The sequence below is a fragment of the Apteryx rowi genome, unplaced genomic scaffold (assembly GCF_003343035.1).
Source record: "Apteryx rowi isolate R43461 unplaced genomic scaffold, aptRow1 scaffold_90, whole genome shotgun sequence".
NCBI classification, from domain to species: Eukaryota; Metazoa; Chordata; class Aves; order Apterygiformes; family Apterygidae; genus Apteryx; species Apteryx rowi.
In genome coordinates, this window is record NW_020451205.1 from 2,339,432 (window position 1) to 2,353,914 (window position 14,483).

At 45.6% G+C, this 14,483-nt stretch overlaps 1 protein-coding gene across 3 annotated transcripts; it reads right to left on the minus strand.

Moving 5' to 3' along the window:
* Positions 1–53: 53 nt before the first annotated feature.
* On the minus strand, positions 54–14,477 carry DCTN4 (dynactin subunit 4). 3 transcript variants are annotated; one of them, XM_026091342.1, is made up of 13 exons: positions 14,099–14,477; positions 11,975–12,045; positions 11,311–11,489; positions 10,344–10,387; positions 9,260–9,367; positions 7,542–7,615; positions 7,093–7,205; positions 5,677–5,786; positions 4,621–4,694; positions 4,142–4,196; positions 3,661–3,768; positions 3,163–3,260; positions 54–2,450 (listed from the first exon to the last, which is right to left on the minus strand). In XM_026091342.1, exons 1-13 carry the CDS (start codon positions 14,231–14,233, stop codon positions 2,237–2,239), a joined length of 1,383 nt encoding a protein of 460 aa, XP_025947127.1. In that variant the 5' UTR covers positions 14,234–14,477; the 3' UTR covers positions 54–2,236. The 3 variants fall into 3 exon arrangements, with proteins under 3 accessions (XP_025947127.1, XP_025947129.1, XP_025947128.1); XM_026091344.1 differs by lacking the exon at positions 14,099–14,477 and adding an exon at positions 12,889–13,433 and having other exon boundaries at positions 2,237–2,450; XM_026091343.1 differs by lacking the exon at positions 14,099–14,477 and adding an exon at positions 12,677–13,433 and having other exon boundaries at positions 2,237–2,450.
* Between the last annotated feature and the right edge of the window lie 6 nt (positions 14,478–14,483).

Here is a 14,483-nt window from a genome sequence, read left to right on the forward strand (position 1 = left end):
AGCTGGGCCTTTTTTTCCTAAGCGCAGAGTAAGCAGCACCAGTGCAAAAGCAGCAGAGAGCCAACTTTGCTTTATTGAAGTTCACTACATGAAATTAAGCGATAAGGCAACACAGGCGCCTGTCAGTAAGGGGCGGACACCCATGGAGGCAGAGCGCGGCGGGCACTTCTGCACAGACAGACATAAGGACACAGTGAACGCTATTCCTAGCTCCTATAAGCGTCTAAAGGGGGAAGAAAATGCACCAGACTAGTTAAACCATTCAAAAGAGAAAGAAAAAAAAAGAGTCAATGCACCCTTTAGTTTTCAAACTAGCAACTGAGAGCCCACAAGTACATCTTATTTTCCTATTAGATAAATAACAGCCAAAGAACCCACCAAATACAGCAAAATCCCAATTTCAAATTCCTCCTTTACCAGAGGGACCACTAGCTGCAGTCCAACAGGCCCTGTCAGCCAACAGCTCATCCCGAAGCCTGCTTGTCCTCCTTAGTGTTGCAAGGGGTGCCAGCTATTTGGCTAATGAAGAGAACTCATGGCCAAAGCTTAAGTGTTTTGTTATCTTGAAAGATAAAACAGCAGCAGACACTAACACTATACATTAAGAATAAATACAAGCTACACTTCTTAAACTCATGCTGTACATCTGTGTATAGCCTACGCAAACCTGTAAACAGGAAACCTCGCTGCTTTGAGACCCATTGCACAACAGGAAGATAAGGCATTCTTCCCTTGCAGAGCTGTCAAATGCATCCCTCTGGACACCCACAGGCAGTTTTCTTGCTTTAGGTGAGATGCATTTTTAGGCACACCAAGCCCTATTTGCTGCATCATTACTTCACTAGCAGAGGAGGCAGCATGATTCCTTCCTCTCATACAGACACTTTGCAACTTTAGACTGGCAGAACCACGTCTTAAGTCTCAAGCAATAAAACCATAACTGGCTTGTATTTCAGCCTTTCCCAATATCACCAGCATATTAAAGACAATCAAAAATGTTTAATGAAGGTTAACACCTGAATTGGGAATGCAACTGAAGTCCCAGCAGGAAGAGGGATCTTGCCTGCCTGCACTATACTACTGTAGCTACTGATATCCAGTATCATGGGTACACTGCTCTGAAGTTACCGTTTTTAGCTTGGACTATAGCCAAATTACACCCCGGATACTATACCATTATAAAAATAACTTATTCATGGTGTATATGATAGTTAAAGTATAACAGTCTTTCCTCCTTTACATTTTTCCCCATCCCACTATAACAGGAAAAAGACTGAGTATGAACTTGAACACCCCTTGGAGTTTTATGTATACTGGACCTAATCTCAACTCTCCAAGTTTCATACTCTGGTTGCTATTCCCATTAACACTATTTTATTGATATGAAGACTGCCAGGCAGCCTCGCAGAAACATCCTTGCCTCAGTAAAGAACTGTATCAGAATCTGATTCAACTTGTAAAGCATCATGCTATCAAATCCATCTTGCAACACAACAGGCTTACGGTGGGACTGGTTGCCAGTCAAATCCATGAACAACGCAGTATATTACATTTTGAGTTTAAAGGCAAAGTGATCATTTTCTTTGTGAAGACAGATTTATCACCTTGGCCAAGCAAGCTACATACACCAAAGTGTTTTTTCGTAACAACAGAAACAGCTGTACCTTTGAGTCCCCCACACTTATTTGAGGGATCCTTTTAGGAAGCAGAAAGAAAAAAAACACATCTGGCTGCAAGAGAGACTTGACTATAATGCAGCAGACGTGGCCACCTCCTAAAGTGTTTTCTCAGGAAGGGCATAGCTCTGTGTGGAAAAGAACTCCATAACTGAGTATGTAACRTTAGCTTTATGGCTGACATGATGAAGAAAGACCAATACAGGTTCTTTTCTGTTAATAAAGAAAAATTCAGCTAGGTGTAGTGCAGGTCTGGAGAAAGCTAGATCTTTCTCTGTGCTGAAACGTGTGCTGTAGGTTAGACTAGCACGTAGTGGTGTGGGGAAACAGAGTGGTAGTTAGTGTGCACTACGATAAGAGGAGAGAGAAGAACAAATCATCCAAAAACACGGTACCCTCGCCCACACCCATGCAGCTTCCTCCTTGTGGCTTGGCTGGAGCCCTTGGCACACATCCACACATCACAGAGGATCTCTCGCAGAACTTCTCACCAGGGTGCATTCTTCTACTGTGACAGTCTATCCTGTGGCCAGCCTTTGGGATGCAGGTGTTGGGAGCGTTTATGGGAGCACCGGACCAAGGCTGAGCTCCACATGATGGGTGAGCCAGATGACCTCAGAGCTCTGATCACTTTCTTCACTGGGCCGGATTGGAGCAGCAAGGTTTTTAAACTCATGCTTCATCTTAAAACTCACGGTCACTTCACCTTCCTCTTTCTGTGGAGTGACCTTGATGAAAACTCCTACCTTATTGGCTTTTCTGAAGGCAATAACGCTGCAGGGCAGAAAACAAGAGGACATTGTGTCAGCCAGGTTCTCAAACAATTATTTTGCAAAGATTTGTTCTGATACCATAAGAGGGATGCTCAGTTTACAGCCTGTGGACTGAATCTGCCCAGCTGGAACAATTCTTCCAGTCTGTAGCTTACTCCCTGCTGCTCCCTGAGGGCCCCACAGTCCCTCCCACCTCATGATCAAAATGTGCATACTTCCCTTTAGGCTAGCAGCTGTTTGCACGTCCGTCACATGGAACAAGTCTGCTTTGGCCACAGGAGTTAATATACTCAGTTGTGCAATAAAGAAGGGCCATGATATATGACTGAAGTAGCTCTGTAAGAGGCTGCAGAACTTTTTTCATTTTGAAGACTGAAGGGACCTCTGTATAGCACACAGTACTACTGTGAGGTTCACACCACTGCTGTGAACCTCTTGCTTGCAAAGGAAAGGATTTCACAGAGCATTCCTGGAGAGAATAGATATTACTACCTATAACCCCGCTGCTACAACAGCACACCCTGCCTCAAGGGAAATAAATATTTCTTGAATAGTCCAAACCACAAGCAGAAAAGATTGTTTTGTCAGAGATTAGAAATGCAAATCTAGAACAAAACAAAACAAGTTTTTCTGTCCATCTAAAGCATGAAGCTACTCAGCTGAAGCACCAATTGTTTTAGGGACAGGATGGACGCAGGAAAGACATCACTCACTCAGGGTCATCCTGGAAGTCTTGAGGCTCTGCCAGCTCATCATATTCTGCTGCAGCGTCTTTGCCAGCCAGAATAAGCTCCTTGGGAGGAACTGCCACCTGAAACAGAGCACAGAGAGAGGAGGCCCATCACCCGCACTGCAAGCAGGAGAGCACCCTTCCCTTCGGAGGGCTGCTTAACTAAAGCTCCACAGAAAAGTGAATCACCCTCTGCTTTTCCTCCACTCTGGTTCATTCTGGCTCCCACCCCACCAGCAAAGTGGCCTCTCTATATTTCCCCTTTAGGTTTTGGATCTCAATGAACAGGCACACATTCAAAATATTTTGCTATCTGACAATGACATTTATGTTGGTGACAGTCATTTAAGCCTCCAAAGAGAAAAATGTAATGCAGTCAACAGGAACGAAGCACATGTCAAAGGTGTGACCTGGGGATGGATAAATGGAAGTGGAGAGCCTTGGAAAAGGCCTGGGTTTGTACAGCAGGAGGGCACAATACCTTGGCAGTACTGTTGATATCATCAGGATCTCCCTCCTCGCACTCCAGCAGTGTGACATGTGTGATGTTCTCCACCGGATTGGTCAGAGTCAGAAGAACCTGGCTTTCCTGAGGAGATTGAGGGAACAGTTCAAGAAGCAGTTATTCTAAAAATCTGTTTTACTTCCACCTTCTGTAAGTGACTGGTCAACACCTTCAAAACTTGCATCACATACTCAAGGGAGTGATGAACACCCCCAACCCATAAGAAAGAAAATAAAGCCATGCAGCACTCTTTCGTAATATTAGAAATACACACCTTAGGAATCTAGCCCAGACCTCCACTCACTACCTTTTATTCCTGATATACTAGCATGTGCCTATGATGCCCCATGTCACATTGCAATGCAGTCTACTCATGCAGAGTGACAAGTACATTTAGTGTTATTCTCACCACCCCCTTAACCCCTGCACCCAGATATTTCTGGAAAAAAGTACTGACCTTCATGTAGCGCAGGTTGGGAATAGACATGATTCTCACTTCAGGGATATAGTTACTACAAGAAGAACAAAGCAAAATGACCAAGATGAACTGTGCTGCTATCTGTAACTTACCTCTTTAAAGCAGAAGCATACATTCACAGACATCCAGCTAACTTGWTTATTGCTATTAAAGCTTAGCTTACATTAAACAGACAAATGAAGACAGACAGATGAAGTATCGTTTCTCTATACAAAGCCAAACCTATCAACTCCTGCTATTGGATGAGGCTGGACCAGCATGTAGTGCCTTTTTCAAACTGCTCAAACCTTCAGCAAACCTTTTATTAGATCAGAAAGCAAAACTTACTACAGTTGAGCAAAATATAAAAAACTGATTGTGCCTGAGAGATCAAATCAAGAGCACAGAAGGAATGAAAATAAGGCTTTAACTAAGAATTGGCAGGCAGCTGTTCTCCCCTATCCCCATATCTTACTTACACAGCAACCAGCTGGATCTTGAATTTGATAGATGTTGGATTGAATTCTGGTTTGCTCAGGTTATGTTCACATTTCTAGAGGCAAAGATATTTTAATCAGCACTGAAAGACAGGGTGCAGTCACACATTGAAGAATCAGAGCTGCAAGCAGAATGCTGATAGCCACAGTATTTACCAGCTTCTAGCACAGCACATAAAAGCAGCCTAGAGGCAGCTGTGTCAAGTTATTGACACTTTGAAAGTGTCACATCCAGCACTATCAGTGCAATCGCAGAAACACAAGATTTGGGACCAGGCTTAAAAATACTTAAACATTCACTGACAGCAGCAGGAGGAAGGCAAAAAATACCTGCAGCTCTTTGACTTACACTCCAGAACAACAGCAAAAAAACAAACAAAAAACCCAAAACACCCTACTCTTCAAATACAGGTTCAGCCTGTGATTACTTATTTCTGAGAAAATTCTCTGCACTTGCAAAGCATTCTCCATCTTAAATACTTAAGAATATTACTCTATTGCTCTGGGAAGTAGATGAACATTATCCCTGTTTCACAGAGAAAGTGGCTTGTTGAAGATCATCCAGTAAGCCAACAGGAGAACGTGGATGTGATATTTGCTTGTCTTCATTCTTCAGCTCTCTGCTTTTCTTCTCTGAAATACTGTCTACCTTCTAAGGGCATTGTCTGTATTCTGCACTCTCTATTTTTTCTGTTGACATAATTTTTGTTTTCAGTAATAGTAGAAATGTTATAATGCCAACTGCACTAGTAACATCCTAGTGATTTTTGCAATATGATTCTTTGCCTAGGCAGATCACACAGACCCTTCTGCAAATCCACCTTTGTATCTTTACACATCTTTGACAATGTGGCCCATTTCGCATTCTCCATCACATGTCAAAGATGTTGCTCTCCTGCCGCTGTTACTAGTACTCTGGTTGAGAACTTTCAACAGCATTTGAGCAGTTCCTTTTAAAGAGAAATACACAGCCCGTTTCCTACAATCCAGGATCCGTAAGCCTGGAAAAAGCTTCTATTTTCGTATTCAATTACCTACCCGACAGCGCAGCGAACGTTTGATCAGGAGGTGCTTATGGCGTGGGTAGAGCTGGGAAGCACAGATTGGCTGGAAGTCAGGCTGCAGCAGACGCTGACGCAGAGTTGTCACTTGGTACACAGAAAGCAAAACCAAATTCATGTCTTACTGCAGCATTGCAACTCAAGCCAGATTATATATATGCACTGCACTAAGAGCAAATGTGCAGTGCACTAAGTGCAAGCATGTTACATTCTCTAAGAAATTTAACTTCATTTGCAGCCAGTATAATCGCTGATAGGTATGGGTATTTCCAGAAATGCCTGAATGCAAGGATAGGGTCCTACAAAGGGCTGCCCTGACCAGGCATGGTAACAGTAGTGCAACATCAGTGCCAGTCCAGAAGAAACAAAGTACCCTGATCTCTAGGCAAAGCTCAGCTGAAAAGGAAACAGCATTTTGTATCCATCTAGAAAATAAATTCTTTTTCCCTAAGGGCAAAGCAGTTTTTGTAACTTTATTACCCTCACAGCTGGGCACTGCATAAGTGGAAAATATCACTTTTGAGCAAGGAATTTGTATAGCTCAGATGGGTGCACAGAATTAGTGACTACATAATACCTGAGGCAGGGAACTCCAGAACCCAAACTTCCCAAGGGTTTCTCCCAAAAAACAGGCTCCCCGCAGACTCCCTACTGTCTAGCAAGCAGTGAGCTACTTGACAGCCTTTCCCTTATGGTGGAGAACCATTAAGATTGTCTTCTTTACCAGCCTCCTATTTTCACACTGATGGAGTCTCATGAGGAAAGGTGACTAAGACCACCTACCCCTTCCCCCAAACCTTTAATACTTGCGGGCTTTGTAGGCCTGCAGAGAGCATCTGCCCTTACTTAGAGSCACCTCAACAGGAAGTCCACATTGCACCCATGGTTTTATACCATTCATTCCCAAGTTTCCTTCGTCAATTTACAATATTTGATTAGATCACAAGATAGCTAAATAACTCACATGTGTACACAAGCTGTTTCAAACAGATGTCAAAATAATGCGCTATTGTTTCCTAACAGCTCAGCCAATCCCCCAGTAGTACAGCCAATTCCTTGTTTCCTGCTATTATTTGAAAAAGGACGTTAGATCTTTTCTCCACCCTAAAATCAGCACTTCACATGCACAGAAATTAAGGTCAGCAATAAAAACAACAGTAAATAGGTCTGACTTCTCTGGCTCTGAGCTTTCCCTGTATAACATGAAGCTGAGCTGCAGAGTTACCATTTAAACAGCCACAAATTTCACACCACTTTATTAACGTCAACATTTCAATCCCAGTAGAAAGTGTACTAAAACCGTGGAATGTTATGAACCCCAAAAGCAAGTTTCCAAACACTGTCTGTGTTATAGAATGCAAGTGCAAAAAGTGACAGAATATTAAGGTATTACCTTCCGTCAGATTGATTGGTCTTGTGTAGTAATCTTCAGGAAGGGGTTCCACTTCTTCTACTGCATCAGCTGGCTCAATCTTGATCTCCTTTTGGTCCTCCCCTTCTTTCAGACTGAAGCAAAAGGAGGGACAACTTAGTCATTAAATAAAGTATGCAGCATCATCAGTAACTGTTTTATACCACAAAAGACAGCAAGAGCTTGGACAGCAAGACAACAGTAAGCATACAAAGAGATGAGCAGAAACTTGTTTCTATGAGGAGGCTGCATATCCGGAGCTGCCCCACAGAAGTGCTCATGGATTTGACACCGCTCCAGCTCTCCAAAAACAAAAGCGCCTTTCAGTACTACCTGGACATAGTTCATCGTTGCTCTGGAGTCGCTCTACTGTTCTCTTGCCAAATATCTCCTATCCCTCCCACAAAGGTGATCCCAAACCTGCAACTCACGAGAGTCCAGCGAGAGCGCTGATAGGAGCTCCAGATCTCTGGCGCTGAAGCCGGGTTCCCAGGCCATATTTGTCCTACAGGAAAAAAGGTACTGTCAGCTTCAGATCTGCTTTCTGTCAGGCCAAGAAGACCTACTGCAAACTCATCCTCTGGACTGCACAACAAGCATAGGGAGACAAGCAAAGGAAAGCAAAAAGGGAAAGGTATTCAATGCTTCTCAGATTTTTTTTCTCATCAAACTGTTAGTAAGGAGAAAACAACTACCACCACAGTGCAGACTGGGAGAGACAGATGTATGTGGCTACTGCTCAGTTTTTGTTCTTTCCTTAAACCACCAACCTGCACAACTAACACGTTCTCACTTGATCTTCTCTTCAAAGCAATTGTATGCCAAGTGGTGCAACTGACTAAAGAACTGGGTTGAAGCGGGTATGCTCCCATCTGAACTGCTCTGCAGCACACTAGAAACAGCTGGAGAAGGTAGAGTGCAGCTTCAGGTTCAGCTTCCTACAGATCTTGTTACCTAAAAGTCTAACTCTCTCTCTCCAGGCACCACCAATTGGCAAGAATAGCTGAGCTACTCTTCTACAGATGAACTGAATGCAGGATGTTTTGAGGCAGAAATCTTTCTCTGGGCCCATCTGAAGAACCTGAATTCTCACCAAATAAGAAATCTAAGAATCAACCTACCCTGGCAGTTTTCCAAGGATCAGAAGACTAATATTAGTGTCATTTACCTCAGGTAGACAGATGGCTATGTCTCGGCCAAGCTTTGTGAAGGACTGTTTTTCAAGTGTACCTTACATGCCCAAAGGCAATGCATTGTTTGTAAAGTAATAACATACAATTTTTGTTACAAATGTTACCCTCTGACTAGTTAAGACTTCAGATGCATTTGTTCTAGGCACATCCAAGCCAAAGTCCCTGAGGTGAGGTGAAGAATAGGATATGCTACTGCCCTTCAATTGGTACTATGAGAGCTTTAACACCAGCAGAAACCGTGAAAACACTTACCACTACGTGTATAGTGTGTTGCTGTGGACAGCCCCCAAAATAGCAGCAGGTAGCAACGGAGACAAAAAATGCAGCGATAAGACATGAGCAAGGGCACAGAGCAGGCACAGTTAATTGAGAGGTAGCAAGCATATGCAGAGTCACCCAGCTAAATGAAGTAAGCATTTAATTGACAGTTATAATAAACACGTTGTTCAGGCCAAAATCAATTCTTAAGGTTAATTTCAGTTAATATTTCACGGAAAGCAAGTGCAGGACAATCCTGGTCTAAGTGTTACTGAACAGCGGTATGCAACTGTCCTGAGAAAGCGCTAGCACTGGTATCCTGAACGTCATCTTGTTGCAGGTAGGAGCTACCTTACCTCCCTCATACAGATGCAGTATGGAAAATAAGTCTTAGATCACCAGAATGACACAGCTGCAGTGCATTTCACTGCTGACAACATACTCCCTTGTATGGCAAGTGTGAACTCCTCTGGCTTTTTCAGAGGGGACTGTTAGAGAGAGAAGCAATATAATGCACAATAATGGGTGTAAAACTGTCTGTCCCCAAAGGAACCCAAGGGCCCTAGCTTATTTCCCTGATGTTATTCTCAATGAAAAAGGCTGAGCAGCCCTAACATGCTACCATCGATATAATCTTTCAAGCTGAGGCTGTTGTGCTTCGCACTTCCTCCTCCAACAGCACTGCACTCCCAGCTCACCGAAAAGGCCAGTGGCATGTAGTTTCGGCGCCGCACCAGCTTCTTCCGATCCCGTTCAATCTTCTCTTTCTGAGCCAATTGCTGGTAGTACTCAACTAGTTTGTTAATCTGGAGGGGAGAACAGGAACAGATACCCAGTGAAAGAAAAACAAATGCCAGGCAACTAGTGATATTCATTTCCTAGCAAGCTCATGTTCCTGCTACTTGTTTGAATCTATTACTAGCTGTATTTTGAAGAATATACATCAAAGAAGCCTGCATGTCTTAACATTTTACCACAGTGTGGACAACAATTCACTCTCCTTTGGGAATGAGGCCTATCACAGTGTCTAATTCTTAATCTGCAATTAGGTAACTGAAACTTTGTTCATACGTTTGCCCCGACTCCAGAGGGTAACAAGGTATGGCCAAAAAAGAGCAATTTGGATTGGTGGAGCAAACAGCATCTTTTTCCCCTGGGACTGATCACTTTTACTACAGAGCCCTAACTGATGACAGACAAGGGGAGTAAAGACACTTTTCGGTTTTCCAGTTCCTACAGACATTCTTGACAAGAAAACAGCTTTTGTTCACATGAAGGAAACACATCAAATGGACTACACGTTAATAACTTGACACAAGCTCCTTTTAGATTCAGCCTTTGATTCTTCCAATGCAGGCTACACGCTTCAGAACTTGATTTCTGTGTACAAAGTTTCAAACAAAGACCAATAAAGCAAAATCAGATGTGCTTGTGCTCTGTCAATGACTAACAGCACTTTTCATTAGTAGCCTTCCCCAAGTTTCCCTAAAAAATATACACACAACATGCCCATTGGTGTCATTTTAACAGCATTATTACATATGATGTTTCGAACTCAGTGTCTTCTGAAAAGGGGATACTATTTATACTGTGACATCCATGGGAGAGCCTCTAAGAGACTTTCCTTTCATCGAATTCAGTCAAGATAGAGATTACATTCTAGAACTGGTATCTGAAGGATTACACAGATGCAGAAAAACTTATCTAGAGAGAATGGCACCTCTAACAGCTCTTTCTAGCTGATGCCACCTGGGCCTAAGCACGGCCTTCCCCTTCACTTACCCTTTGTGTGTGAGGATTCTCCGGCTCCTGCCAGCCACCGCTAGCTGTACAAGAAAAAGAACAAAATCTTCAAGAGACAATTTCCAGATTCCACGCAGAAACTGCATCTAACGCGCAGCTGTCTTGGTCTTAGTCACGAAATACGACATTCCCTATTTTTGCTACACTTACCACAACAATTCTTGAAGTTCACGTCTGCACAAATATGCATCTTTGAAGCTTTTCACAGGGAGATTTGGCAGAAGTAGCTTCACCAGCTTTTATTCATTTTTTTAAAAAAGAACTTCTGCTTGAGACATACTCAGAATAGCATCTAGGAATGACTATAGCAGCACATACATGAGTTTACAGGAATATTTTCCTATTACTAGGTGCCCATGTCCCTGCATCTTCAGCTGGAAGTCTCAGTCACGTGAACACTGGAAGTCAAAAAGGTACCTGCTTGGGTCTACTCAGCTCCATTACTGGAGCCCAACAGATATTTTCTGCATGTCTTATAGACCAAGGAAAGATAAAAGCTTTGTTCGAGTGCTATCATGAAGAGAGAAACAAAGCACAAACACTAACAACTTTGAAATAAGCCTTTTCCAACTATAAATGAACAAAAGTAACAGAAAATAAATTATATTTTTACGCTGTCAGACTCAGCAGCTTCAAAGTACACAAACAAGCCCTCACTCACTGTGAGGACAGCACACCAACTAAAAAAGCCAATTGTTTGACAGCTTTCTCACTAGTCAGGTAGTGTGAGCACGGAACTGGGTCAGATGTTCCACTAACTCATCCTAGCTCTTCAGATGAAACCTCAGTGACAATCCATTTTGTTGTGAATTTCCAACTCTGACTCAAAACCTAGGCAGATATTACATACATCACATGCCCGGAAACTAGTTTGATTATCTGTTATCTTTGAAAGATATATTCAGCTCTGCCATTACTCAGTCTTCTGGCTTTGACTGTCACTTACCAACAGACTTGTCTGCCATGCCCACATCTCGGGAAGTCCAACGGCAAAATCCACAGGCCAAATAATACGCTTTCTTCATGGTAGTTTTGGCTGGGTCATCGGGGAGTGGAGCAGGAATGCTAGTGGCCCGGGTGGAAAGAGTGTGCATGCAGCAGGGGCAGTCAAAGCAGTTAGCACATCTGCAAAGAGAAAGGCCTGAGACAGTGCTCTGACAAGGATCCCAGCCCTAATGCAGCCCACAGGCCTAAAAAACCCCCTCCACTCTCAACACGCAAGTCAAGACTAAACCAAGAGACCTTTTCATCTTACTCAACAACACTAGGGAAGAAGGGCAACAAAGCCATCAACGTGAACAACAGGAGTTCAGAGTCAACGTGAGGAAGCTAAAAGAAGGAAGTACTGGGTGATACCAAAAGCTTATTGTTCGTAATATGAAAGCAGGTCACCAAAAAGACTAGAATGTCAAGAGCACATGATACATCACAGAAAGACACACTCGTTCCCCAAAACAAATTGAAAAGTAACAAAGACAGAGTGATAACATTTTTGAAGAGTTTCAAGAAGTCAAATCCTATGGAATATGCAGAGGAGCAGGTGTTGATAAAGTAGGGAAAGAGCTATTTAGAATAGCTGGTTTGATTTAAAAAAGCTACAGCAACCTTACCTATTCTTTTTCAGCTTGGCTTCAGCTGATGGCATATTTTCCAGACAACTGGGGCAGTAGTGAGAGTCCACCTGATGAACAACATAGTAACATTACAGTTCTTGGCATAAATTTGTCTACAAAGCATATCGACAGCAGCCTGAAACTCTGCCACACAATTTAAAAAGGCTTTGTGTCTGGTAACAGCAACGTGAAATCACTGAAGTTTTGAGACATTTCCTGATATCTGAAATCTCCGACAGCCTCAGCAAGAAAATGCTGTCTAATATCTTAAATCAGAAGGTTTAAGTCAAGAAAGATTAAACTGATCTGCCTAGTAAATATGAAAAGGACAACTGGGTACTGACCTTTTGCAGTTACCAAAAGCTCATTTTTTTCAGATTGAGCAACAGATTTTAACATACTATTTCCCATTTATTATTATTAAACATGGAAATGCACAATGACTACACTTGTCACACTACAGAGAATTTATAAAAGATGCAGCCTGGTTACAAAATCTATTTTCTACTATTCAGAGTTTTCAGGATTTGCTAACAGATATCTCATCTGAGTATTGGGTTGCTCTGTCATTGCTTTTTAATACTTTTTGAATTTATGGTTACTTCTCAATTCAACCAGACCTTCATAAAAAAAAATTTTTTTTTTAAACCAATTTTGTTAAGACCACCAGAGAAGCCACATAAGTGGCCCCAGGCTTGCCTGTGTCCCGTTCTGCACAAAAGCAGTGCTCCTGGTGGGCTCCCAAGTGTCAGCAGACTATCACCTCAGCCTGATGATAGCCTAAAGCTTAAGGATGAAGATGTCAAATCTGCTCTTGCATCAAACTGTTCATGGCCAAAGAACAAATCTCCCCTACCAAAAAGGGATCTGGTAAACCACAGTGACTACATAAACATGGGAAAAAAGCTTACCCAGGTGAAAATAAATCAACATGAAATATTCTCAACCCTAACTTCATTCCCAAAACAAGTAAGTTGTTCTCAGACTCCAGTCTACTGCCTTCTAAAAACAAATATTTTCCTATTATTTTAATATCTAGTGCTTTACATACTACCACATTTAGCAAGTCTTAATCAAGCCCTCAATGCCTTTCTGAGAGCAACTCTCCTCCCTTGCAAAACACCAGCTATGAGTCAGGGAAGGACGCAGGACCTCTGCAGCCAGACGCTCCCAGCCCTACACTGGCTCCAGCGCCTGGAGCTAGCCGGTCTGCACGGCCTGCCCAGCGACATCCGCACTCGCCCCGCGCAGCGAGAAAAGCCAGGCGCAGAGGAGGGCAGGCAGCCCAGGAGCCACCCGGGCACCCCTCATCCCCGGCCAGGCCAAAGGCTGACACATGGCGCCGCAAGGCCAGGGCAGGCCGGCGATGGAGCAGGGCCTATTCGTGAGCGCAGGAAACCCCGCGGGGCGGGCAGGGGCGAAGCGCGCTGCGAGCGAGCGCTGGCGGGAGGCGAGGGGGGCGCGAGGCGCAGCCCCGGGGGCGCAGAGCTCTCCGGGGAAGGGCCCCCCCCCCCCCGGCAGCAGCCAGGCCCTGCTCGGGGCCCCGGCTCCTGCCCCTGGGGAGCCGGCCAGGCCCTGCTCCCCCCACCCACAGCCGCCGAGGCCCTGGGGGGCGGGGGGCGCCAAGGTACCCCCTTCCCACACAGACTCGGGGTCCCCCTGCTCGCCCCACTGGCCCTAGAGATGTGGGGGGGGGTCCCTGCTCTGCCCCCCCCGCCCTAGGGGGGGGGTTCCCCTGCCCTCCCCCTCGCCCCCGGCCCTGGAGGAGGGAGTTCCCCCGCCCCTGGGGGGGGGGGTCACTTCCCCTCCCAGGCCAGGACACTTCCCCAGGCAGCCCCCCCCGCCATGCGCGCCTCAGCCAATTACAGGCCGAGCTCTGCAGACGGACAAGAGCGAGGAGCCAATCCGGGGCGAGGCACCGCCCCCTCCCCTCGCCGCGGCCAGTCGCCCCGCTCTCCGCGGGCGCCGCGCGCCCACCCCTTGCCGAGCCACCGACCAACGGCGAGGCGGACGGCCGATAAGCGGCAGGCGAACCGCCCAATCGGCGCGCGGGGAGGGGGCCGCGGCCCTCCTCCGGGCTCGGGCTCAGGCGCGGCGCGGCCGGGCCGCCGCCGTTGTTACCTCGTGGGAGACGCACTCCAGGGAGCGGAGCTCGCTGCAGTAGCGGCAGAAGTAGAGCTGCGACAGCGGCGCGCGGATCTCCTTCTCGCCGCGCACCAGGTACAGCACGCGCTCCGACTGCAGCAGCGACGCCATCTTGGGAGGGGACGGCGGCAGCGCCGCGCCGCGCCCCCACGTGACCAGGCAGCCGCGGCTCCGCCCCCGGCCACGTGGTACGCGCGGCCACGTGACCGGGGGCGATTAACCTCTGCGGCGCCGCGTGCCCTTTGCAGCGTGTGCAACGGCTGTGCAGGGCCTGCAGCGTGTGCAACGGCTGTGCACCTCCTGCATGGCCTTTGCAGCGTGTGTAACGGCTGTGCACCTCCTGCATGGCCTTTGCAGCGTG

Coding starts and splice junctions, on each gene's coding strand:
- DCTN4 (XM_026091342.1), bottom strand. CDS start 14,233: ATGGCGTCGCTGCTGCAGTCGGAGCGCGTGCTGTACCTGGTGCGCGGC. Junction 7,206..7,541: donor AGCGCTCTCGCTGGACTCTC/GTGAGTTGCAGG, acceptor CTTTTGCTTCAG/TCTGAAAGAAGGGGAGGACC. Junction 3,769..4,141: donor CCAACCTGCGCTACATGAAG/GTCAGTACTTTT, acceptor CAATCTCCTCAG/GAAAGCCAGGTTCTTCTGAC.